Raw genomic sequence first — 27284 nt, forward strand, 5'->3', positions numbered from 1 at the left:
GGGGTGAGGTAGCAGATAGGCAGATATATTAAAATGACGAGAGACAGATACAGCATGAATAAGGAAACAACCCCCCCAAACACATAGAAGGGGAAAAGCCGAAGAGCAAGCCCTAAGTAGAAAGCACTGCCGGGGGAGGGGGGAGGGGGTGGTGAGAATAAGCAAAGACACCAAAAGGAAACAAAAAACATAAAAAAACAGCAGCACAATAGCCACCAGATAGGCACCTGATCAAAACAACTCCAAACAAGAGGGAGAAACAGATGAGAGGCCACGATCCAGCCATTAAAGACTTCTCCCAAATGAAATCTTAAAGAAGGAGCGAATTCCACAGGTTGGAGGCGAAGAGGAAAGCAAGTGGAGAGGTAATGCTTTTTTTCCGAGTTACCCTTTGCCAAGGTCCATGCTCCGCAAGATGATTTAGATTCTGATTGAGACAAGCAATGGGTTCTGCAATGGAATCTAATATTGTAGCTTACGTGAATAAAACTTACAATTCAGTCTAAATCTATACTTTGATACAAGAAGTTTCTAAGACTGATGGTGAATGTTCTAGAAGGATCTAGAACTTTTGAGGTTGGGCAACCCTTCTATTCTATGGAATACCTTTTCTAGAAGCCTTCTTGACCATTCCAGGGAATGGGTATTTCAGCAGTGGGTCAAAGAAATAAGGGCCCGTTTGGATGCCAAGAAGATTTTGACTTGGATTTTTGCAGCCCTTTTTGCATTGTAATTTGGATCGGATCAAATTCTTGGATTTCTAATTCAGCAGCTGACAGTGAAAAAAATTAGATTTTTAAATTTGCTATGGTGATAAGAAATTGGAAATCCACAGATGTGGCAGTTTCATTCACCCTCTTTGCTCCTCAACCTCTCCCCCTCCACTAGGAAGTACCCCCTTCCCTCTCTGTCTCCATCTACATGAGCTGCCGGATCTATTCAATTTGTATTCAAAACTCAATTCCAAATCCAATTACAAAATGGGAGGTATCCAAACGGGCCCTAAATGAAATTCTAAAACCTCTTATACCAAATACAACAGTTTATGTTTACATTTATGACTATCAAAATTTACTTTTAGAGGAAAGACGGTGGAAAAGAATGAAAACCCACCAACTTCAAGTCTTACCTTCACAGTTCTAAAACCTCAAGGGGAAAAAAAAACAAAAACTATACCACCCACAATTATTCAAAAGGCTAGAGCAGACAAGGTAATAGCAGCAGCAAGCAAGAAAAAGACCCTGCACATACCTCCTCCAACTAACTTAAAATGGTCAATATCAGTCACGGGTGAATTTCACCCTTCACCCCTTAAGCTATCTGAGATTCCACCAAATACCCAATGCATTCTTCGGGCACCCTTTATATATTTACACTCAGATTCAGTCGTTGTATATCCTTCCAGTGAATTCTTCCATCTGAATCATATCTCCAATATCCCGAGATAAGTTGTATGCTTTGCTCTTTATGGGTACCCAAGATGATGGGGTCTTCAATAATTATTGGCCCAGTTGATTTGTGGACGCTGTGGCTGCTGATAAACTCCGGCTGGCGGTGGCCCCACCATTTCGACACCTCCAGCCATGGTCTGAGACTGTTGTAACAGTGGGTGGTAGATTCCAGCAAAGGTCATAGGCTGCCCCTGAGGAGTGAGATTGTAGAAGGAGCTGGGCTGTAGACCTGATATGTCTCGGCCCCGTGCCGAAATCCAGAATGGTGAACCTTCGCTCTGCAAAAAACAAGGTCAGAATCATTATCTGTTCTATGTTTATTTTACAGACTGTAATGATAGAATTAATATGGGCTGATCATATTGTATATTATGTCGCATGAGTATGGGTGTGAGCGTCAGAATTTAACACTGGCATTGAGTGTCGGATTCGGCTAACCTCAGGATAGATCAAACTGTATATTATGTCGCACGAGTATGGATATGAGTGTCAGAATCTAACACGGGTATTGAGTGTCGGATTAGGCTAACCTCAGGAGAAAGGATTCATGGATTCCCCAATATATTTTAATCAATTCTAATTTTATTTCATTTACATGATAATATATGGTAATAATATAGGTAATATATTTTACATGATAATATATGGTTATAAGTTTTTGGTAAATGTATCTGAGGGAGACCTCAGATAGCTTAAATGAGCTAGCGAGTATAAATAGGGTAGGTGCCTATGTTGTTTGGGTTATGTTAGATATTGGTTCTATAGGAGTATAGGACCTAACATAGATAGGGTGTTCCTAAGAAATCATCTCCTTAGTGCTACAAAACAGTCCCCTCTATGTTCCCTTTTTTTCTTTTTCAAGAATTACAAGAGGACCTGTCATTCTCATTTGAACACGAAGGGAGGGGTTCCGAGTTGCCTCAACCCCTCACAAACCTGATATTAGCACTGACATAAGTCTCTTGTGCAACACAATAATAGTTGGCTCTCTATCATCTTCTATCTGGTAGACTTGGTAAAACAACCCCTTCACATTGCTGAAATATCCATGATGGCGGGCATCTACGTTGCATGGGTGTCAAAATCCGACACATGTACCGAGTGTGGAATTCGATAAATCTCAAACAAAAAAAAAAAAGGAATTGATGATTCGGCAATACACTTCAATCAATTCTAAAAATTTCATACTTTTACATGATAATACGATTATGACAAGTATTTCGAAAATTTCAATAGGTTAAGTAACTTTAATTTATTGTTTTTAAATAAAAAGCTAATTATTAGGATCAATAGAACTCATAAATCATGATAAATTTGTGCTAGCAATATTTAGAAAAAATAGATAAGAGATCTAGAAGTGTCGCACTGTATCCACGGGGGTCGCAATCCGACATAGGTGCTTCGCCCATTTAGAAGAATCTAGAAATGTGGGTGTGCATATTAGCATTACAAAGTATATTATGAAACCTGGACAAGCAAGAATTGGCAGCGTCCTAAGAGACGAGTTGGGGTCAGTGAGATGGGTGCTCTCGGGTCCCATAGTGATCATTGATTCCTCCAAGGCATTACAATGTATATTATGAAATGTAGGTGTGCATATTAGCATTACAATGTATATTAGCATTGCAATTTAGAAGAATCTAGAAATGTAAGAGTGCATATTAGCATTACAATGTATATTATGAAACCTGGACCAGCAAGAATTGGCGGCGTCCTAAGAGACGAGTTGGGGTCACTGAGATGGGTGTTCTCGGGTGACATAAGGATCACTGATTCCTCTAAGGTGGAGTTGCGAGTAGTTCATCAGGGCATCAAGACTAAGGAGAGAGAGAGAGACAGAGAGAGATAATGGACAAAATGATCGTGGAAGGGAAGTCCTTGAATGTGATTCGGTGGCTTGGGGGTACCTAAGCTTTTCCATGGAGATTTACCCCATTCTTTGATGAGATTCAAGATTGGGTGGGAGATTCTCATGTCTCATTCCAGCATGTTAGGAGATCCACCAATGGGGATGCCAATAGCATAGCCAAAGCTGGGGGGTTTCTAAGGAGGGTTTGGATTTGTTTGATTTCCTCCCTTCTTGAGCCCCCCGGAGGAGTGGGTCTTCTGGGTATTTGCCTTTTCTTTGTTTTCTCCTTTTCCCATCTATTGACCATCTCAGTCTTTTTCTCTTTTAGTTTTTAATGAAGCTTTTTGCCATTCAAAAAAAAATTATGAAAAATGACATCAGTATTCCTTTGCTTTGACATTAGCACTCCTTTCTTTGTTTTACATATTTATCTTTCTCAAATGTGGTTATATATATATATATATATATATATATATATATATATGAGTCAAGGGTTTCTACGCTCGAGCGCAGATAAATAGGGGGGGCCACATTTTTTGATGGGATCCAAAGCATTCATTTGATGGACCCTTTCATGGATAGGGTGTCCACCAAAAATCAGCTCCATTGGATCACCTTAGGGTGTCCATTTGTGGGCCCAAAAAATGGGCAGATAGTGGACAAACAGTATTTGTCCCCACAAATGGACACCCTATGGTGATCCAATGGAGCTGATTTTTGGTAGGCACCCCCCATCCATGATGGGGCCTTCCAAATGAATACTTAGGATCACCCCCCCCCCCCCCCCCCCCCCCCCCCAACCACTGTTCCAAATGATGGGGCCATCCATGATAGCTTATCTACGCTCAAGCACAAAAACCCCTTTCTCAATATATATATATATATGAGGAAACTGTTGGTGAGCTTAAGCTCACCAAACTTATGGTGAGCTAGCTTGCCCAATCACATGGGGGCCCACTTTGTTGGGATGATCCAAACCATTCATTTGAAAGTCCCTTACATGTGTCTGTCCATTTTTGTCCTCCACAAATGGAGGGGTTAGGATGATCCTATGGAGCTGATTTTTGGTACACCCCCCATCTATGTAAGGGACTTTCAAATGAATGGTTTGGATCATCCCAACAAAGTGGGCCCCCATGTGATTGGGCAAGCTAGCTCACCATAAGTTTGGTGAGCTTAAGCTCACCAACAGTTTCCTCATATATATATATATATATATATATATATATATATATATATATAAAGAGAGAGAGAGAGAGGAATATGAGCGCACCATTTCTTTGGTGCGCTTAAGTGGTTATAACGCCTCCCATTCGTTAAAATGTTTGGGTCCCGCTGAAGCAGACTAATGGGAGGCGTTATAACCACTTAAGCGCACCAAAAAAATGGTGCGCTCAACACTTTTCTCATATATATATATATATGAGAGAACATTTCCTACACACTTATCTACACACTAGCTTAAAATACAGTGGGGGGCCACATTGTTTGGGTGATCCAAACAATTCATTTGAATGGTCCTCACATAGATAGGGTGTCTACAAAAAATCAGATCCATAGGATCATCCTAACCATTCAAACTATGGAGGCAAAAAATGGACTAATTTGTGAAGTTTTATACACGTCCATTTTACCTCCACAAATAGTAGGGTTGGGATGATCCTATGGATCTGATTTTTTGTGGACACCCTATCTATGTGAGGACCATTCAAATGAATTGTTTGGATCACCCAAACAATGTGGGCCCCCACTGTATTTTAAGCTAGTGTGTAGGTAACTTACCTACACAAGTGTGTAGGAAATGCATGCTCTCTCTCTCTCTCTCTCTCTCTCTCTCTCTCTCTCTATATATATATATATATATATATATATAGAGAGAGAGAGAGAGAGAGGAAAAGGAGTGTGCCGCATATAAGGTTATATGCGGTCGAGGGCCCAAACACATGGGTCCCACATTTTTTGTGGTGATCAAAACTATTCATTTGCAAGACCCCCATCATAGATAGGGTCTGTACAAAAAATCAGCTCCATTGGATCATCCTAACCCCTCCAAAAGTGGAGGGCAAAAATGGGGAGATTTGTGGCAAACAGTGTCTGTACATTTTGCCCTCCACTTTGGGATGGGTTAGGATGATCCTATGGAGCTGATTTTTTGTACACACCCTATCTATAGAAGGGCCTTGCAAATAAATGCTTTGGATCATCCTAACAATCTGGGTCCACATGAGTTTTGGGCCCTCGACTGCACCTAAGCTTGGTGCGGTCGAGCGCACAATCTTATTCCTCATATATATATATATATATATATATATATATATATATAGCAGAAGAGAAAACGAGAGAATTTTTTGAATTTTTTCCAAAATTCTATGAGAATTACACATCACTTTTTTTTACTTTTTTTAACAAAGGCACCCATTCAACCCACATATTTTCAATCCTACCCTCTCCTTTATGCTTTTTAACAAAGGCACCCATTAAAGCCACATAATTTCAATCCTACCCCCCTCCTTTATGCTTTTTTAATTATGGAAACCTCTATAGATTGGATGATGCAGATATTAGGATTTATTTTTGTATTATTTAGTTTCTAGTATTTTTATTTCCATGTTATTAGTTTCTAGGATTTTATTTTCCATGTTATTTAAAATTAGGAAGTTTAGTCTTTTAGGGAATTCTTATTTTAGAAGGTTTCTATTTCTTAGGTTGCTTATTTGCGTATATATATATATATATGTCTCTTTAGAGCTTTATTGTGAACTTTTGATTGATATTGAATAAAGATTATTCTCCCTCTAATTCTGGTTTTCTTCTTCCCTCTTCTGATTTCTTCTCCTCTCCCTAAATTCGTCTATTCTTCTCTTCTACTTCTACTTCTCCCTAAATTCGTCTCTTCTTCCCCTATTCTTCTAATTCTATCCCCTTTCGTCTATTTCTCTACCCTTTCATCAAATTTCCCTTCACGGTCCTGCATCATTGGAGGGCTAGGATCAGCCTATGGAAATGATTTTACGGGCACAACCTATTGATGTTGTGTTCCATCACATGGACGGTTTGGATCAACCTATGATGTGGTCTGTACAGTTCTTTGTCGGCCCATGCATCGCACGGTGTTTTTTACTTGTGTGTGTGTGTGGGGGGGGGGGGGGGGACTGGTATTCACAATACCATATTTTAATTAGCTTTTCATGGCCGTTGCATTACTCACGATGCTATCAACATCAAATCAGAAAAGTGTAAAACAAAGCCAGTAGTGCAGTTATCAAGGTATGGTGGGGCAGGAATCAGTATATAATATATAACACTTTCTCTGTTTAAGTTGATGGGCAATTGGCATATGTGCCCATGGCAGTTAGTTGCCTAGCTTATTTGAGGTGTTATGAATCAATATTTAATAAGATTTCCTTACCTTTAAACTGACAAAGAGAACAATACTCTTCAGCCTTGTTTTTACAATTTTAACATTTCTTTTAGAAGTAGCAAAATTTCCGCTAAGTAGTCAAACACGCTCACAGAAATGAGAATAATATCAGAAAGGGATATTTATACATTACGAAAGCAAAAGAGATATAATGTCTGTTGAAACCAGAAGACTTACTTGCTGTCCGGCGAGATAGATGTTATTTTCCTTATACTGAGTGGCCGCAAGATCCTCATTCCCGATTGAGTTAGCCGTGGTCACAGGAGTGGGACTGTACCCAGTGGGAGCGGAACTGTATGGTCCATAGCCGGTTGACATTCCAATGTGGGTTGAGTTTCCAGTATTAGTTCCAGGCTTGTATTGTGAAAGAGGGTATTTGACACCAGTAGCAGCTGCCACTGCCGGAGAAGGATATATGGTACCTGTCGGAGGTTGCTGAGGGAAAGAGGGATTGGTTAAAAAATGCTGAATGGTTGGGGGTGGACCATAGAATGGGGAGAAGTATTGGCTAAATGGAATATAGTTAGGAGGGTAATGAGATATATGTACACCGGAAGGCTGCCGGAAAACGGGGACTGGTTGCTGGGTAGCAGGTATCGAACTCTGGATAACTCCGGCAGGTTGGGTGGGAAGATGAGTTGGACCTGTCGTGGACAGAACCAGAGAATTCCCGCTCTGCAATTAGACAAACAATACATATCTCAGAAAGTATATCTAGCTGTAAAAGAAAACAAAGACAGAATACCAATCCAAAGTTGGATGAAAAATTATCAATGCATCACTGATATACAATAGGGAAAAAAAAACTCTGAGCTTAGGCTCTATTTGGATTGCAGGAATTTGTTGGAAAAGTTTGGAAAGGAAAATTGTTTCAGAAATTTCCTACGTTTCTTATATAGAAAAAAAAAATAACTTGAACCAACCCTATTTAATTTTTATTTAGAGAGACCTTCAATTTATGACGATATCAACTAAATTAATCGTAATCATATTATGATGTGATCGACCGTTGGATCACCATTCTATTATGTTTGCACTCATTTATTATGGTTTATTAGGACTTATTTGACAATTGACATTATTGGACTATCCTAGATGTCGGGTATGTCCACATCATCTAGGGCCCACCTTTGCACACACCACTTTACCCCTTATTTCTTTTTTTCAGTTGGTTTTGACTATTATGCCCTTATGCTACTAATTCCTTTCTTTTGTGATTAGGGGCATTGAAGTCTTTTCACTACATAATAAGTGAAGCTAGCAAATAGGGCCCACTAAAGACATATATGTGAGTGTGTGTGTGTGTGTGTGTGTGTGAGAGAGAGAGAGAGAGATGGTGAAACAGAGCCCTAGCTTTTGAAGAATTGTGAAAATGCAAGAAAAAGGAACCGCCGGTCTCCCCTTCTCTCCAACACGCCATGGGCGTCTTCTCATCCCCTCACCCTCACCCTCACCCTCACGTGTGGTGAGTCTTCTACCTCTCTATCTTCTTCTATTTTCTTCTGTTTCCTCCCTTCTTGTCATCTATCTCTCCCAATTCTTCTATTCTCTTCTTTCTCTTCTTCCTCACTCTTTCTTTCTTTTCTCCCCCCTCTTAACCCCTAACTCTTTGTTCATCTCTCATTCATACTCATCTTTCTCTCCCTTCTCACTATATATCCTCTTTTCTCACTTTCCCCCTCCTACTTATCTCTCACTCTCATGCCTCTCTCTTTCTCTTTGTGTCTCTCGTCTCTCATTTTTCTCTCGCCCTCTCTTTCTCTTGATTTCCTCTCTCTTTCTCCTTTCTTGAATCTCCCAACTCCCTAACTTATTTATCTTCTTCTTCCTCGTCTCCAACTATTTTCTTCTCCTCTACTCCTCTTGAATCCTCCTCATCAACAATATTTCGAGAGGTTGCTGCTGTCCGAAGTTTTGGAATGCGACCACAAGCTTCTCCCCCATTCTCTTGGTCTCTTTGCTAGCAAGATTCAAAGCGAAAGGACTGTTGCATTTTTATGGTGAGATTTTTCCTTGATTTCAGCCCTTTTATGACCCCTTTTGCCTTTGGAAACCCGTAGGAACCTTACCCATAAGTTCCCCTAGCATATTTTGAGTTTTGTCAGTTTCTAATAAATTTTCAGGCCCTAGATCTTTCTTTTATGTTACGGACAGCAATGAATCAGCAAATAAAGTCAGTTATTTGAGCCTTTAAATCCTATCTTTGAGTCATTTACTTTGATATGTTCAATAACTGCTTGAAGTAGAAATACTTACAATTGATGGTCTGTTGTTTACGGTTCATTTCATGCTTCATTTAAGCTGAAATTTACCATTAAATGTTTCTCTATTTGTATATGGGTTATGGATGGTTGTAAGGATATAAAGATTTGGTCCCATTGAGCTCCTAAAATCCTGGTAGCTATTCGCGAACCTCTAGGTTTGCACCATATTATCTCTCTTAATTATGAAAAGAAAAGATTTCCCAGGAAATAATTTTCTATCAGAAATGTTCGTCTTGCAATCCAAACGGGGCCTTAGGGAAGAAACTTTTCTGCTGTTAACTGAGAAAACTAGCACCGCAAACTTTCTGAACCATAAAAAATAATGGCATCCTATTTCTATTTTTGAATAGACAGTTTCTCCAGATCAGATAGAGAAGGAATTGATAAACAAAAAGAATGTTAGGGTTAGAAACTAATGGTGCTCAATTATGAGTTCTTGACAACATCAAGGACTATAAACACGGCAAATCATTTCAGCAAATCACCTTTAATATCACACATTAAATTGTTAAAAAATGGATGGGAATGATGAAATATAGCAGAAATTTTAGAATTATCGAGAGCAATGACATTTTTCTGAAAACCCAAGGACAGCCATATCTTTCCGAGAAAAGGGGTCCAAAACTATGCAACGGTGCTTTAATTTATTCTGTAAAAGACATGGGTGACTCAGCCATTTACTGAAAGCGTCAAAATTCAGCAAACCTCTTGAGGAGACTGGCCATTCTGGGCAGATAACACTGCAATATTTCCATTGTACTTGGTGGCAGCGCCGGGTGCAACGAATGGAGAGAAGCGACCATCGTTGTCAGTACCAGGTCGATAATATTGGGTATAATAATTTGTGGACATGTCAAATGGTTGTGGAACCTGAGTAACAGAAAAATGAATTTCTGAGCTGGGACAAAAATTTAAACAAGAGAAGTGTTCCAAGAATATTATGTCAAATATAAGAGCAACTAGATAACAAAAAAAAAGATAAGACAGAAATTTTTCTACGGGAGACGGTTCTCCCAGTACTTGTAACAAATCAAATACCAATAATTTCAAGGAAAAGGTGAGGGTAATCCCATTAAAGCCATTAATGTTCTAAAAATGACAAACAATTCCAAACTGATTAATTAAGCTAAAATTTTGGCACTAGTAGAACCATGGTTTTAAATTTCGGGAGAAATCCGAAATTTCGGACTTACCAAATTTATGCAGAAATTCCGGGAAATTGAATTTTTTTAAAATATATATATAATATTATTCCGAAATTTCAGAATAATAATATTTTTTGCTTTACCGGATTTCGGCTGAAACCGAAATTTAAAACCATGAGTAGAACTAGCTAATATGACCAGACAGTAACTGATGGAATAGCTCAATTGGCATATTGCAAAGAGAACCAGAGGCATGAAAGCTTACAACAAAGCTTGGGAGGCGTGTGGCATCGCGTGGCTGAGGCTCAGAGCCTTCAACGGGTGGAAATTGGGCCCCAAGTATTGGTGGCATCAATCCAAAACCTGAACCATTTGGGGCAGTATGAACCATCGAATACTGATCACCCCCTGCTGGTGATGATACCTCTGGCTTGGATTGATCATATTCCGGTACCAGAGGGATGTCGGATGAAATGTCCGCCTCACCAGATGATAAAGACTCTGGCATGTGTGTTGGTGACTGAGGACGATCTGGAAAATCACCTTCATGACCACTTGGAGATGCATTTTGATTGCTGCACACAAAATAAAAGAAAAAATAGATATGAAAATATTTGAGGAAACAAAATTTCATTTGGAAGAATTAATAACAGTTATCAAATATAAGCAACAAATACTGCAACCAACCTTTAAAGGAAGCTTAGAACTATCGCTACTTTTTTTTTTGAATGGTTGAACTATAAGCGACGAATACTGTCATTGCTCTTGATAATACACTTAACACAATGAATAAATAAAACAAACCAAAAACAATGAAGATTTTGTTCGTTTAGGTTACCGTTTCTCAAATAAAAAACATCGTAGGCATGCAAAGCAGATACAGAACAAAGACAATGCTATCCAAACAATCCTATTTAGAGTTTTCTAAAAAGTTTAAAATGCTAATTGACAATGACAGCGACCAGAGCAGAACACTTTATTTATTTATGAACACTAAATGAATAGATTCACAAGATGACCAGAGTAGAAAATTGGCAGATGACCAAGATCCCCTTTTCCTTCCAAGTGTCCTTAAATTATAAGGAAGCAACTCTCTTCAAGGAAGGTTGACTTGAAGAAGTGACCAACTCATAGATCAATCAACTATAACTGTACTGAAACCTTAAAATTTGTAAAATGATTCATAGTTGCAATAAAACATATAAAATGCCCTACTTTGGTAGGTAGCCCTAGTTTGGTCAACCCTCGCCCCATTGAGAAAACCCAATTCCAACATTATCCCAATCCACCACAACAGTCTTACCATAGTAGTAATAATGCATTGGCAAGTAAGTGTTTGAACTTCTAAGCAGAAGCATCTTGAGGTATTTCGAATATCATACCATCGTACTCAGTTTACAGTGATTTGTAACTGTTAATTGACGAAGACATTTGAAATGGCTAAATATCAGTGATTCAAATTATCAGGATATTTTTCCATATTTCTGTGAATCCCAAAGAGACTAGGGAGTTGGTATGTGTGTGTTTTGGGGGAGGGGAGGGGAGGGGAGGGGGTTAAGAATTTAAATTTAATCATCACAAAAATAATGCGGTAACATGAGATCAAGGAGTCTTATTAACATAATCTCATTGCCATTAAAAAAATGAGAAAATGAGAAACAATACCGACTCAAACCAGGAAACACAAAACCCAAAGACCATTACAATAGTAAAAGGCATGTGGAACTAGAAACGTAAAAGCATAGTTCTATTATGTCATTTGAAATACTTTTTATCATGTATTGATATTGACCCGTCCATGGATAAAAAATGGCCAGAGTCATATGCAAAAACCTTGGATATTGAAATCTTAGGTCTGAGCGGAGATTTGTTCAGGCTTGGGAGCCTCCTGTTCATGGTCTCCTTAAGCTTAACTTCGACGGGTCTAGTCTTGGAAATCCGAGGCCAACAGGTATTGGAGAGTTCTAAGAGATGAAGGGAGAGTGGTGAGGTGGGCTTTTGCGGGTCCTATTGGAGTGACTTATTCTAGTGAGCAGAGGTGCAAGTGGTTCACCAAGGATAAAGCTCCTAGCGGGAGAAGACTAAAATAGAATAATAGTGGAGGGGGATTCATCCAATGTGATATGTTGGTTTGCAGAGTATTTTGATGAGACCGAAGACATTGGGGGTAATTCGAGCATATCCTTCCGTCATATCAGGATATCTACTAATGGGCTGCAAGGGAAGGGGTTCGCATGGAAGCTTTTAAGCAACTCGACTTTCTTCCGCCTTGAGATATATCTTTTTCTTTGTTTCCCTGTTGTGTTTTCCTTATATCGCATGGAAATTTTTAAGCAGTTCGACTTTCTTCTACCTTGAGATATATCTTTTTCTTTGTTTCTCTGTTGTGTTTTCCTTGTATCTTCTTTGCTTTTTTCTTGTTAAAGCTGAAATTTGCATATCCGCACAAATCTTATTTACGCAATCTCACGACCCCCCCCCCCCCCCCCCCCCCCCCTAGAATCACCATTGCCCTTGTCCCATAAACCCTCCTCCTCGACGTCCTCAGCGGCCCGTCACCTTCCACCTTCTTCGGGCTCTGATTCCCACTCCCCGCCTCACATAAAGCCTTCTTGTTCAGTTCCTCCCCATCCATCTTCTGCTCCTTTCCTCTCTCCCTCTTCACCTTCTCCCTTGATGTCAATTTGTAGTCCTCCCTCAAATTCAGCTAAATCTAGTTTAAAAAAATGCCCCATTATCCTAACCCTCGAATGCATCCTCGTCACCTACGTCCTTCCATCACCTCGCCCGCTTCACCAAGGCTGCCGTACACAAGAGCACACCCACAAAAGTAAAATTTTAATAAAAGTTAAATTTGAGGTCCTACAAACTAAGACTAAATATTGTTATAGTTTATCATAATGTGAAGATGTTATTTTTCTTTTCTTTTTTGTAATTTTCTTTTTTTTCTCAAAATATTCCAAGTTATTTTCCTAGAAAACCAACAAATATATAAACAGGGAAATGATATCAGCACAACCGTATTTTGATATTTTCACAAACCATCTTGTCTTTTAGTACTTAAAAAGCGGTCAGAAGGCTCTCAGGAGCCAATTAAAGAAGAAAAGACAACTGGCTTTGTGCAAATATTAAAATATGATTGTGCTGATAGCATTCCTCTATATATATATATATATATATGGGATTTGCTAAGCTCCATCGCAAAAGGGTTTTCGCAGCTGGTCTGTTGCACGTCAGACAAGCCACCTCATGAATGGAGACAAAAGCTGTTATCTCCATTCACGAGGTGGCTGGTCTGATGTGCGACAGACCAGCCGCGAAAACCCTTCTGCGATGGACGCTAGCAATTCCCTATATATATCTACATCTATATAGCAGGAGAGAAAAGGCTAGATTTTTTTGATTTATTTGAAAAATCTGTCAATTTAACACGTTGAGGTCCTCTGTATTTACCGTTTATGCCCCCGCAGATATCTATCCATATCTGTTATGCTAAGGTAAAATCGCCCCTTCATAGGGGTAGTTTTGCCCTTTAAATACGAGCGAAAATGTTGACCCGATTGCCCCCGCGTCTTTCTCTTCTCTGCTTTTCACTGAAATTTCAGCCAATGACCAAAACTCACCGTCTTTCTTCTCTCGTCAGAGAGGTTTTTTCCCTGCTTTTCTTTTTTTACACAGATCTACGGATACCATCAAAAACGAAAATTTCTAGAGGGTTTTTCCGGTTTTTCTATATCTATATAGCAGAGGAGAAAGGAAAGCCCTTATGCCATGTCTTCACTATTTTTATTGATTATAGTTGGAAAGAGTTGAAGATGGTTTCCTAAGAAGGATGTTTCAACGATTTAGGTATTTCTTTTTTTTTTGTGGTTTGCCTTCAGTTATTTTTTTCCTGGTTTTGATTTATAGGCTTACTTGATTATATAGCAAAGAGGTTTTTGTTTCTCTATGTTGAGATGGACAAGGTATTGGAGATGGTTTTTTTATGATAATCAAGTGGGGGGGTTTTATCAATTGAGAAACCTTATTTTATTCTCCTTTTTTGCTGTTTCTCAGCCTTTAGATGGCAGGCCATAATTTGGTCAGGTGCCTCCAGCCTGGGAGGCAAGACTCTAGTTTGTTTTGGCCGTCCCCGGTTTCCATGGGTTCCCCCTTCCGTTTGCAAAAAACCAAAACCCAGACCCCTTAGGCCTTATCCTTACTACTCTTTGGAGAAGAAAGGGATGCAATGGGGATTTTTGTTTTTGTTTGGGGATTTTGGTATTTTTATAACTCCTCCTTAGGGGGGGGGGAGGGTTTGCTTTACAGGGCACTTATTCATCTTCCTTTTTGTTCTTCGATTTTCTTTACAATTTAAAAACATTAAAAAAAGCAAAAGAAAAAATATAAAGAAGGAAAATGAGCAAATTAAAAATGCAACTTGGTATTAAGAAATATTAAATTGGTTTTTGTTTCATTACTAGATAAAAAGTACTTCATAAAATTTCTTTATGATTAATGTAAAAGAAAAAACAAAAAAAGGAGCACAAATTGAAAAAAATATATATCATTAAAAAAAATTGAATTTCCACATCTGTTGTTAAGAAGAAATTGGTTTTAGTTGAGCAATATTTTTTTAGTTCATCTGTTGCTATTTCCACATCCTGAATGTACGTAACTATTAGGATTTTATTTTTCACTAATTATCTAAATAATTTCACATACAATTTTTATGTTTAGTTATATTACTGCAACGAGTGCTTAGCAACTTGGCATAAATTTGCATTTCTATGGTTATGATTAGCCTTTAGATTCATCCAGGATCCTACAATGGCAATTGAAAATGTTCTTAGTGCGAACAACATGTTGGTAATTCCAGATAAGTACCACATATGTTAGGTCTTATTCCAATCAAATCCAACCCTAGGCTATTTGAATATATCTCAGGTTTGTCTCAAAGCTTTATCTCAGCTATTGTATTGCGCCTCTATTATATTGCTTTAATGTAACAAATGTTTTTTTTTTCTCATAGGAAATTATACTACAATGAAAAGATCACAAAAGCTTTCAACCTGAGAAGTGACCAATGCCCCATCCATATCCATGGACTGTTTAGCATGATGAGTACGCCATAGATCGGATCGTATAGATGATTTATTTGATTTGAGTTTTGGCATATAGTTTATTGCCCATGTCTTCACTCACAAATAAATTATTATGTAACTGCTTACATCTCTGTTGAAGCAGTCGGCTGTGTAGTTTCTTCTACTTTGGGATTTTCTTTAATGTCTGAAATGGTAGCTCAAACATCTTATTCACATTTAAATGTCAATAAGATATAGTTTTATATGATAATGCCCTTTCAATTTTGGTGACATTGTGCCCGATATTATTGTTTTCTTTCCAGAATCTCTTTGCCCTTTATGCTAATATTTCATTCTTTTTTGTTCTTATATGGTTCTTTTCAGTTTTTTTCCTTCTTTTTTGAGATGGTTTTCAGTTTTTTTCCTTGTGAGTTTGCTTTTATTCTTTTTATTAATCATTTACTTTTTATGTCGCCCCCCGCATCGTACGGGGTGTTTTACTAGAGAGAGAGAGAGAAATGTATCTACTCGATCGAGTAGATAACTTATCTAGTCCGTTGGCTTAAAATACATTGGGGGCCCACATTGTCTGGGTGATGCAAACCATTCATTTGATAGGCCCTCACATAGATAGGATGTGCCCAAAAAATCAGCTCCATAGGATCATCACAACCCTTCGATTTGTGGAGGTTAAAATGGACGGGTATAAACCTCCACAGTTGAAGGGTTAGGATGATCCTAAGGAGCTGATTCTTTAAAAAAGGTATGAATGTTCGCTAGCCACCTTCTCCAAACACTATGTCTCGCCCATCCTTTGCAATTGTATGTATTCAGAGATTTGTCTTATTAGATGTGATGAAAAACTGCACAAAAATACTATTTCTTGAAAGGTTGCTAGCAATAATACGTAAAGAAAGAAGCTAGCAACAATAATCATTACGTAGTAAAGTTTGGGAGGGAACTTACGGACAATGGGTACCTAGATATGACAATTACGGGAAAAAAACTACAAAAAAGAGGTATCAAAATATGACAATTACGAAAAAACTACTTTTCCTTATTAATTTTTTGAGGATATTACGAATTCCGCACACCTGTAAAAATATTTACAAATTCTGGGCACCTTCAGACGAACAACAGATTATGGAAACCTCTATAGATTGGAGGGCTAGGATCAGCCTATGAAAATGATTTTACAGGCACAACCTATTGATGTTGTGTTCCATCACATGGACAGTTTGGATCAACCTATGATGTGGTCCGTACAGTTCTTTGTCGGTCCGTGCATCGCAGGGGTTTTTTACTAGTGTGTATATATATATGTGTGTGTGTGTGTGTGTGTGTGTGTGTGTGAGAGAGAGAAAAGTGTAGCTAACTTAGCTCACCGACAGCGTAAAATACAGTGGGCCCCACATTGTTTCGGTGATGCAAACCATTCATTTGACGGACCCTCACATAGATAGGGTGTGCCCAAAAAATCAGCTCCATAGGATCATCCCAACCCTACGATTTGTGGAGGCAAAAATGGACGTGCAAAAACCTTCACAAATCTGTCCATTTTTGCCTCCACAATTTGAAGGGTTGGGATTATCCTATGGAGCTGATTTTTTGGGCACACCCTATCAATGTGAGGGCCTATCAAATGAATGGTTTGGATCACCCAAACAATGTGGGCCCACTGTATTTTAAGCCTTCGGTGTAACTAAGTTAGCTACACGTATGTGTAGCTACACCTCTCTCTCTCTCTCTCTCTCTCTCTCTCTCTCTCTCTCTCTCTATATATATATATATATATATATATATATATATATATGAGGAAAGTGTTTCTAGTTGGTCGGCTAGAGAACCTTCTCTAGTCCGCCGACCAAAAAACACAGTGGGCCCACATTGTTTGGATAATCCAAAACATTCATTTGATAGGCCTTGGCATAGATAGGGTGTACCCAAAAAATCAGTTGCATAGGATCATCCTAACCCTTTGATTTGTGGAGGTTAAAAATGGACAGATTTGTGGAGCTTATACGCGTCCATTTTAACCTCCATAAATGGAAGGGTTAGGATGATCCTATGGAGATGATTTTTTAGGCACATCCTATCTATGTCAGGGCCCATCAAATGAATGCTTTAGATCATCAAAACAACGTGGGCTCACTGTGTTTTTGGTCGGCGGACTAGAGAAGGTTCTCTAGCCGACCGACTAGAAACACTTTCCTCATATATATATATATATATGGTGAAAGAATTTCATTAGATAAACAAGACCGAGAGGGTCCCAAATTTACAATGAGAAGGAGGGATACAGGAACATAGTACAATTAAAAGTTGAAGTTGAGGATGAAGAAAATCAAAGAGCTCTAAACTCTACTTTGAAATTCCTTCCCTTGCCAATTTATCTGACTCCCCATTGGCAGACCCCCTAACATGGTGAAAAGAGACCGAGGTCGTTTGAAATTAACAACAAAATCCATAGAATAAGATGAGCTAGGAAAATGCAAAGCAAATCAATACTACTGGGGAAGAATAAAAGTAGAGACAAAGATTCCGACCTTGAAGAAGGTTCTGCAACAGTTTCCTCGAATACCTGAGACGACTCAGATACAGTAGAGCTCTTGTCACTATCAAGACCATTTGTGTAGTTTGTAGTGACTCCAAAATTAGCATCAAAGCTTCCAAAACTCAATCCAGCTCTTTCCGCTTCAGGGACTTGAAGATGGTTTGGAATTATAACATGTCGTCCATCTGAGAAATGTAAATCCTCTAGCTTCTTCTGTAGAGTCAAAGTTGTCGCTTCTGAACTTGTTGCACTCGATTTAGGTAATGACTGAGTATTTGCTTCAACTGTGAGAGGTGGAATGTCAGAAGAAGCCTGAACAACATTGGGGTTTGTTGATTTCAGTTTCCATTCCTTACTTGGACCAACTGCTGAAAGAAAAAGAAGCTATCGTAGTTAATTTTTCTTCTGTCAATATTTTGTAGAAAGATCCAACTCGAATCCATTAGCATAATTTTTTCTTGAAAACTAGTCTTACACCAACCAGCATTACAATCATATGGGACAAGGCATCAAAGGGTGCCAATGGAGATATTATAAGCAAGCCAGTAATTAAGATTTATTCAAAGTAGTTAGACAAAATAATCAATAAAAAACAGTTGCATAATTACACTATGCAAAAAATCCCATGAATAAAAACCAAATTGTATAAAAGAATATATCCTATTATATGATGCATACAACACATGCAAATCCATATTAAAGCATATGAAAGGGAGGAAAAAAAACATAGTTGTAAGATGTAAAATAAAAATGATTATAACATATGAGCAAGGAATCAACCTAGGAAATTTCTAAAAGACGGTAACACAGGCAACGGAGACTGTTGTCCAAGGACATTGCAAAGAAGAAAAAGTCTCGTGACCAATAGAAGGCTTAAACCAATATTTAATGGCCCCTTGAACTTTATAAAGGTCCGCTATGCCTTTGATTACCTTGGATAATGTACGAGACATGGCCATAGAGTGTGGCACATCCTAGCTCCCATATCCCAACCCCATATCTCTCTATGCCCTTTGTCGTCCCCCATATCTCTCTATGCCCTTTGTCATCCCACTTGGATAGAGTGTGGCACATCCCAACTCCCCCTAGAGTATGTGCCTTTTGGTGGACGGCCTTTATTAACAAAATTCTAACAATGGACCATTCGAGGATTCGCCATATGTTGATCATTGATCAATGTTCTGTGTGCGTAGAGGTTGGGGAGTAAGTGGACCATATATTTATTGCAAGTTTGCCAGAGCCATTTGGGGCCTCATTCTTAGAAGATTTGGGGATAATGTACGATTTCCTTTCTAAAATGATCGATCTCCTGGAATGTTGGTCCTTCGTCCCGTGGAAAAGTAAAGGGAGAATCCTATGGAATGTAGCATTACTAGCTTCTATTTGGGTGATTTGGAAGAAAAGGAATGACAGGGTTAGTAAGAGCCTGCTCTATGCGTACACAAAGATTATTGCATTCTGCATATTTTGGGCCAAGGCACTCCCTTTTCTCAGGTTCATCTCAAGTTCCGACTTACGGCATCGATGGCGAGAGATTTTGCTGTAGTGGGGAAAGAAGGGATACCCCTCGCCCCAATTGGTCGTCCCCTGACCCGGGTTTGCTCAAGTTAAATTTTGATGGTTTGAGCATTGAGTTAAGGCAATCCGGGGCGCTGGTATTGGAGGTCTTGTTAGGGACGAGAGGGGATTAATGAAGTGGGCTATTCAAATGAAGCTGAGCTTAGACTCCTTCAGGGTATCAGGCTAGTGGATGAGAATACCATGTAAGATTTGGTGGTGGAAGGGAACTCCCTCAATGTCATAAGGTGGCTACTAGGGATTAGGGAACCACTCTCACCCGTGGAGGTTTGCACATCTAATGGACGAGATCCAAGATCGAGTAGGGTCTCTCCCTGTTTCCTTTTGTCATGTCAGAAGGTCGGCAAATAGTGAGGCGGATGCTCTTGCCCAAGTGATAGTGGGTAGGACCCGCTTGGAGGTATTTGATTTTCTCCCCCTTGAGCCCGATCGGTGATTCCTTTGTTTTTCTAATTCATTTTTGTCTTGTCGTCAAGTTGTGACCATCTCGGTCGAGATTGTATTTCTTTCTCCTTTTAATATATTGCTTTTATCCTTCCATTAAAAAATGGTCCCTTGAACTTGATAAAGGGGAACTATCCACATCATCAAGAAAAGCTAAAAATTCTTTAAAATATTAAATCAAAATGATTTTCAAGGAGTTATTGAGTTGTTTTCTTGTCTGCATCATTGTGTTGTTATTTCTTCAAGTAGTCAGGAGAAAAAAAAATTAAGAAAAAAAAATTGAAAGACTATGATGGAAAAAAGGAGTTGTAAACCAAGGAGTAGATGATATGAGTTATTGAGTGATAGGTAAAACATTCAAAATTTAAATGGTTAAGGATTTCCAATCAGTCCACCCATGCATACAGAAACTTAACTCCAATCACCATACTTCATGGCATCGAATTGACCCAACTACTGCTTGATCAGTTAAGTACATACAGAACCCACAGGCCCAAGCATTCTCTTCATTACACAAGTATATACCTCAAGTAATATACAAAATAGCAGGCATATAAAGAAGTTCTTCTGGTAACAAACATGAAAGGATAAATATTAAATAAAAGAAACAAATGCTACACAGAATAGAACTAAATGAGAAAAGTTAGAAATATACAAGTAATCATAAACTGAGAGAGGTAATATCCTACATTCAGTGGGGACCATCTCTGCAAATCAGTAGTAGTTTTACATATAATATTTTATTACCTTTCTGTGGACCAATAATCTGTTGTGACCAGCTCCTTTCAATTCCCTGAGATTTGCTAGGCATCTGCCCATGTATGAAAGGGTTCCCAATTTCTGAAGATGCCTTTTCATTTGTCAACAATGACAGCTCAGAATCTACAGTTTCATCAGCAGGTGGTGGCAGTGCACTCGATGTTTTACTGATGTCAACAACCAAATTTTCTCCAGCTACAGAAACATCACTAACTCTAGATACTTGTGATGGACATCCATGAGAACTTCCATGTCCTAAATTGGTGGGACCATTGGTCAACCCAGATCCCATACTGCAATAATTAAATATATGTAAAATATATATCCAGCACTTATCAATAGATTATTAATTGGAACAAAGTTGAAACCGTCAGGACTATTCATAAAAAAAAAAAAAGTGGAAAGTTTCAGTAAATTTTGTTAAAGAAAAGTTAAGGAAATGGGATCAACCTCGGATCGCGGGTCGAAAAGCGGGATGGCAACCCCGGTAACATTGGTTGGAACCTAGCCCCCTATATTATCACGATATGAGAGGGAAGGAGTAGGGTAATGTATTTCACCCTACCAACCAATTGAGAGCGTGAACTACCTTGAATGCTAATTAGGGCATCTAAGATTTCCACTAAAATGGCCGAAATCATTCCAAAAAATATCATGATGGAAAAATAACTTCATAGAATTTGGGGAGGTACAGTCTGCAAGGTTTTCTGTTTTGATTTCCTTGCCGAAACACTACGTTTGAAAATTCCGCATAGAACAGCGTATAATTGACAATTATGGTATGCAGCATCTAAACAAAGGAATCGGGGGAGAGAGAGAGAGAGAGAGAGAGAGAGAGAGAGAGAGAGAGAGAGAGAATTGAATCTGACGAAGAAGCTTAAATAAATTCACATTCAAGAAAAGGACACATGGTCAACATAGAAAGAATGTTGTCACGCATAAGTGGTAGAGTACCTTACCAAAAAACTAATAATATATTAGTTATTAAATGATTGTACCATTCATAATTAAATCCAGTCGACTTGCATTTATTCTTCATATGAAATTTTAATAAATTAACAAGAGGACTGAGTTATACCATAAGTTTACATCGATATACTAGAAAAATCTATGAACGTAATACTACCTTGATATAAGAACTGGTGTCACTTTTTCTGCCTCCTGGACAATTGGTGAAGTAGATGTGACGCCTCCGTCTCCATTTTCCTTTCCAGCATTAAGATTCCTTTCGCCACCAGCATCTAAAAAGAGTAATTAAGATGCATGGTTCACACTCGAAAGTAATAATTGAAGTTAACTACTTGATATCCTCTAGGATGCAGCAAAGAGTCAAATTTTGACAGGTAATGGATACATTGCAAACTATATGTAAATGAACCACAGTAGTGAAAACACAATATGATGCAAAGCAGCCACACCGACATAAAGCCCTTTTTCACAATAAAAATTTTTGGGTTCAAATTCAACTCCATGAGTTAGAATATTCTAAATTGTTGTGAGGGGCAGCTAGGGCTGGATGCTGTCGCGTTGTGGGACATGTCAGGTACCAAACCCACCCTTATTTATAATTGGGCCTACAGCTAACAACCAATTTCAAGCCAAATCGAGCCCAGTTAACAAGCCTCAAACTCAAACCCTGACCAACCCAAGCCAGTGATGTGATAGCCTATGTCACAAATATCTCCAACATTTTAAAAATATCGCATTTTTATCGCGGCATTTTGATAAAACGACAACATCCCGAAATAATCCCGAGAGTTTAAAAATATAGCGATATTTTCATTTTTATCGTAAAATGTAGTGATAATATCACGATATCATCCCGATATTTTTTTGATATTTTTATTTTATTTTTTTCTTAAATTTATATATTTCTATAATTTTAAATAATTTTATTTTTATCGTTTTTCCCTATATAAACCAAAAAAAAATTAAAAATTAAAAATTAATATATCCAGAGGTTTTCCCTTGCCTAGAAATTCCCGAGAACGATATTTGTGACATAGGTGATAGTCAGTCAGACAGTCCAACCCACTAGCAGAGCACTAGAAGTAAAACAAAAGGTGCCACATGTATTCAGAAGTTCGCATCGAAAGCATCACAATTAGCATCATGTACTTGAAAGTTTGAGGACGATATACCGCAAACCATGAGCTGGTATGACTTAAGCCTAGCAGTAACTCGGTAGCAAGGAACACAGTCACAAGAGATTGTTTTGGTGGGAGCAAAGACGTTTATGAGACCTTAGAAAGAGATTGCATACCATAACAGTTCAAATTTACAACAGGAGTGCAATAAATAATACGTGAACAATTACTAGCTACAATTACTAGCATGCACAGCTTGGGGAAAAGGCATTCCATCAATTGAAAAGCAAACAGGTTCCAACCTATTCAACTCAGGTAAGACATTTGAAAGTGTAATTGGAAGCTCCATTTTAAAAATCTAACATATACCATGTGCAGTGTAACGAGAAGAATGGCTCCCTCTACCACCCCTAACCCCTCTCCCTTGCATGCCCGGTCTCCACCTAGAATCAGCAGGCTCTCTGTTGTTGACATTCTGCAGAAAAAATATGGAAATATTGATAATTTGGTTCAATGAAAAACTGAGAAAGAAAATAACCAAGATACCACAGTTGTTATTTGCATGCAGTAAGCACCCAAGGACACAGCATCATAAAAATGGAACAAACAAAAGGTGGAAAGAAATATATCCCTCTTATGAATGGAAAACTCATATAGAAACAAAGAATTGTCCTAATTATGTTTCAGATATGACAACACGTGCAATAGAAATTGTTCTTGTATCAAAAAAGACTAGATGTCACCTACAAAAACTCTAGTTTCTACCTAACATCAAGCGCAGTCCAACACAATTTGCAGAGATAAATATCAATCCTGCAGAAATGGGAAGGTGAAAGCCAAACTTTTAAGAGGGCAAAAACATGGGTTGGAATTTTGTTCGATTTGTATCATATCGGATGATAGATATTTAGGTTTTGGATAGGTTATAAGGGAAAAACAATTTACCAAGCTAATGTAATTTGATATATAACTAAGCCGAATTTATGTTACAAACATAATAATTTATTATTTGTTTACATTTCCGTTAATTTCTCCTTATGCTGCTATTTTATATCCAAATGTCTACTTTCTCATGGCCAACAAAGCTCACATCACATTGTCCAGCACCAACATATTCAATATTATTTTTGCTTCAGTCTTCTGTATGAGGACAATTTCAGAACCTCTGCGCAACTCTGTCAGCAAAGACTTGGACTAGAGTACCAATGAAATTTCAAGGGGGCTGCGACAAAACATGTGAGCAAACTACCATCATTCACAAGGTTGTCAGAGCGGGAATCGAAAGCGAGAATCGAAACGGAAGTCGAAAGCGGGAATCGTGAAGCCACCGAGGATTCGAACGGGAGTCATCGGGGAATCGCCGGGGAGTCGTCGGGAGTTGCTGGGAAGTTGGGAATCGTCAAGGAATCGTCGGGGAATCGCAGTTCACAAAATTGGGAATCGGGGTTCCCATAGAGTGGGAATCGGGGTTCCCATAGAGTGGGAATCGGGGTTTCGACAAATCCGAACCCCGATTCCCAATTTTCGGGGATTTGAAACGATTCCTGAATAGGAACCGCGTACCGGGGAATCGTGATTCCCCAGTCCAAGGAACGAATCCTGCGTCCTTGATAATTCTCACAACTGGAATGGGCAGATAGCAGTTGTTCATGAAGGACCAAGCTTTTTCCCATTAGCATTTGGGGTGGAAGCTATGTTGCACGAGTACGGATACGAGGGTTAGAATCCAACAAGGGTATCGAGTGTCGGATTTAGCTAACCTTTAAAAAAGGATTTGTGGAATCGGCTAATTTTAGTTCTTTCAGATGATAATATTTTTTTATTTTTTTTAATGATATTCTTTTGCATACTTATACAAAAAGCACTAAACATTGAATGCAACCACTTCACCAATAAATCATAACTGCAATATTTTGCATAGTAAAACCATGCTGAAACCAACCAAGAGGTCTATTTTATACAACATTCAAACCTCTAGACTATCAAATTACAATTTCGGAATGTACCCGTATTTGAAACCATGAGAAGAGCTCTAACTACAACATGTACATATCAATTAAATTCTTTCTCAATAATTCATTAAGCTATGATGTGATTTTTTTCGTCAACGTACAGTATAAAACGTGTGTGCAATGAAATCGAACAGTAAAACACAGTGAATAATCATATGGTTACTTCAAAAGCACTAATAAGCTCATCCAAAAACTGAACTATGAGAATAGAAGGATAAAGATACCCACTCTAATAAGGATTTAAAGTTAAATGCCATGTGATGACTACCATGAAGAATATCAGAGATTCAGAGGTAACATGAAAAGATTTACCTCTTTTCTCCTATCACGCTTCCTTCTGACTTCATGAAAGGTATCTGCAAAATTATTCACTAGTTACCACTTCGCTAAATTTTAAAAAAAAAATCATGAAATATAAGAAACCTACAAAAGTAATAGCACCATGTTTCTACCATTGCAAAGTTTTGAACTTGAGTAAGAGTAGTGGGTCTTAAATATTAGAACTACAACGAGTTGTGTAAATTAAACATTAGCCAATAATGCAACGATTGACAGAAAGGAGTAATCCTATAAAAAGTCCTAAGCTCTGATCAGTGAAATAATGATGCATGCGAACTGTGGAAAAGCAAACAGCAAAGCCCTTGTAAAAAAATTATTGTCTCTGAAATCTCACATTCGATCAGATAAATGATAACAAGCACGCACGCGCACACATACACATATATATGTATGTATATAGACACACACACACACACACACACACACACACACATGAGGAATGCTAAACTCAGGGGCGCCCTTGCAAAAAAGGGCCGAAAGGGCGCCCCCATTGGCTGCGCATGGCTAAAGTGCATTTAATACTCTTTGACTTGCACCCATTACGAATGCATTTTGGCCATGTTCAACCAATGGGGTTTAGCCATGTGCAGCCAGTGGGGGCGCCCTTTCAGCCTTTTTTGCAAGGGCGCACTTGAGTTTAGCATTCTCTCTCTCTCTCTCTCTCTCTCTCTCTCTCTCTCTCTCTCTCTCTCTCTCTCTCTCTTGCAAGGGCGCCTATTACACACACACACACATATATATATATATATATATAGAGAGAGAGAGAGAGAGGGAGGGAGGGAGAGACATACAACACAGTTTCGAACAGGGCAATTTTACTTTAAGTCACATGAAGCACCATCAACTCGACAATAAAAATCTCAAACTTAGAAACAGAGAGAAAATAATCAATGATGAATTGGAACACGATATCACCTTACAAGTTACAACAGCTCCATCCAAATGAAGTGCCTTTGTTAACTACCGTACATTGGAATCCAGAGATTGAAGGTTGTTGGTGGGTTTACATCGGATCCATGATTGAAAACCTAACAGGCATGAGCCCCGTGACTCTAAGACTTATATATGACTAATAGGAACTCTAAAACTTTTATATATGACTAAAACTAAAAGAAACTGGGTCATGGTTGATTGATGAGTTAAATAACTTTGATATAATGAAATTCAACTAACCCCACAACAACTAAGTCGAATAACTATATTTCCATACCTCCTTTGAGATAAACTAATCGCATTCATCACATAAATGTAATTAAACGAAGAAAAAAGGATATTTTCAGCAAAATAATGAATTTCTATAAGGCAACTCTACCAGCCTTTTTAATAGCCACTTAAGCTCAACAACAACAATATAGAATTCATACCACAAATTCGAGAAAGAATTCAAAATTGCCAGCCGATATCTACAATAACCGCCTTAAAAATACATAACAAATCAGACCCGCACGAAATCAATCAATATCAAGATCGATTCAATTGACCTTAATTTCAGCCGTATAAAAAAACTCACATCATTTGTGGCATAAACAGTTTATCATTAGCAAAACTTTAAAAAGAAAATTCAAGTAAATGGAAAAAAAAAATAAGTAAACTATTGAGGATCGTGACATATATCAATGGTATCAAAGAGAACATTGCAATACAAAGCTCTATTTTTCTTTTACCAGAAAAAGAACGAGATCAGGACAAAATTATTGCATAGAAAGAAGGCTCATAAACCCACAACAACTAATCAAACTTTACAAAGCCAAAAAAAAAAAAAAACACTTCTTTTTTCTTCCAAAAGAACTCGAACCGTTAAAAGCATAAAAACAACAAGTACAAAAGCAAAAAAATCAAATCCAACACGATTTTCGCAACCTAATCCAAGCATTCGTCAGATGAAACAGAATCCATAAACGAACCTAATCTCAAAACCTTAGATTGCATGAAGAAAAAAACACGAAAATGGAGCCAAAAAAATAAAAGTGATAATAATTGAGAAAAAAAAAAAAAAAAAAACCTTGATGGAGGAGCTTCTGTGCTGTTTCATTGGGATCCATGGAGCACTCCCTGAGCATTGCATAAATCTCATCGTCGGTATGATTTCCTGAGATCTCCCTTATGTTTTGTATGGTTTTTCTGACACTGTTGGGAATAGAAACCCTAAAACCACTGCTCATTTTTGAAGGAGATTAAGAGATTAGGTAGAGAGAGAGAGAGAGAGAGAGAGAAGACGATGGGAGATTTTGGTGGGTTTTGAATTGATTTTATTAAGAGTGTAGGGAAAGAAGAAACGGGAGCATAAGAAGACTTCACATACAATGGTAACAATGCCT

At 38.2% G+C, this 27284-nt stretch overlaps 1 protein-coding gene across 2 annotated transcripts; it reads right to left on the bottom strand.

Moving 5' to 3' along the window:
• Window positions 1-1003: 1003 nt before the first annotated feature.
• On the bottom strand, window positions 1004-27284 carry LOC143856382 (GBF-interacting protein 1-like). Of its 2 annotated transcripts, none has more exons than XM_077366587.1 (10): window positions 26969-27284; window positions 24940-24983; window positions 22985-23090; window positions 21655-21769; window positions 20517-20821; window positions 17740-18112; window positions 10396-10705; window positions 9691-9855; window positions 6899-7396; window positions 1004-1729 (listed from the first exon to the last, which is right to left on the bottom strand). In XM_077366587.1, exons 1-10 carry the CDS (start codon window positions 27126-27128, stop codon window positions 1493-1495), a joined length of 2313 nt encoding a protein of 770 aa, XP_077222702.1. In that variant the 5' UTR covers window positions 27129-27284; the 3' UTR covers window positions 1004-1492. The 2 variants fall into 2 exon arrangements, with proteins under 2 accessions (XP_077222702.1, XP_077222700.1); XM_077366585.1 differs by having other exon boundaries at window positions 17740-18115.

The sequence above is a fragment of the Tasmannia lanceolata genome, unplaced genomic scaffold, assembly GCF_043159265.1.
Source record: "Tasmannia lanceolata isolate RefF3 unplaced genomic scaffold, GAP_Taslan_0.1 ptg000023l, whole genome shotgun sequence".
NCBI classification, from domain to species: Eukaryota; Viridiplantae; Streptophyta; class Magnoliopsida; order Canellales; family Winteraceae; genus Tasmannia; species Tasmannia lanceolata.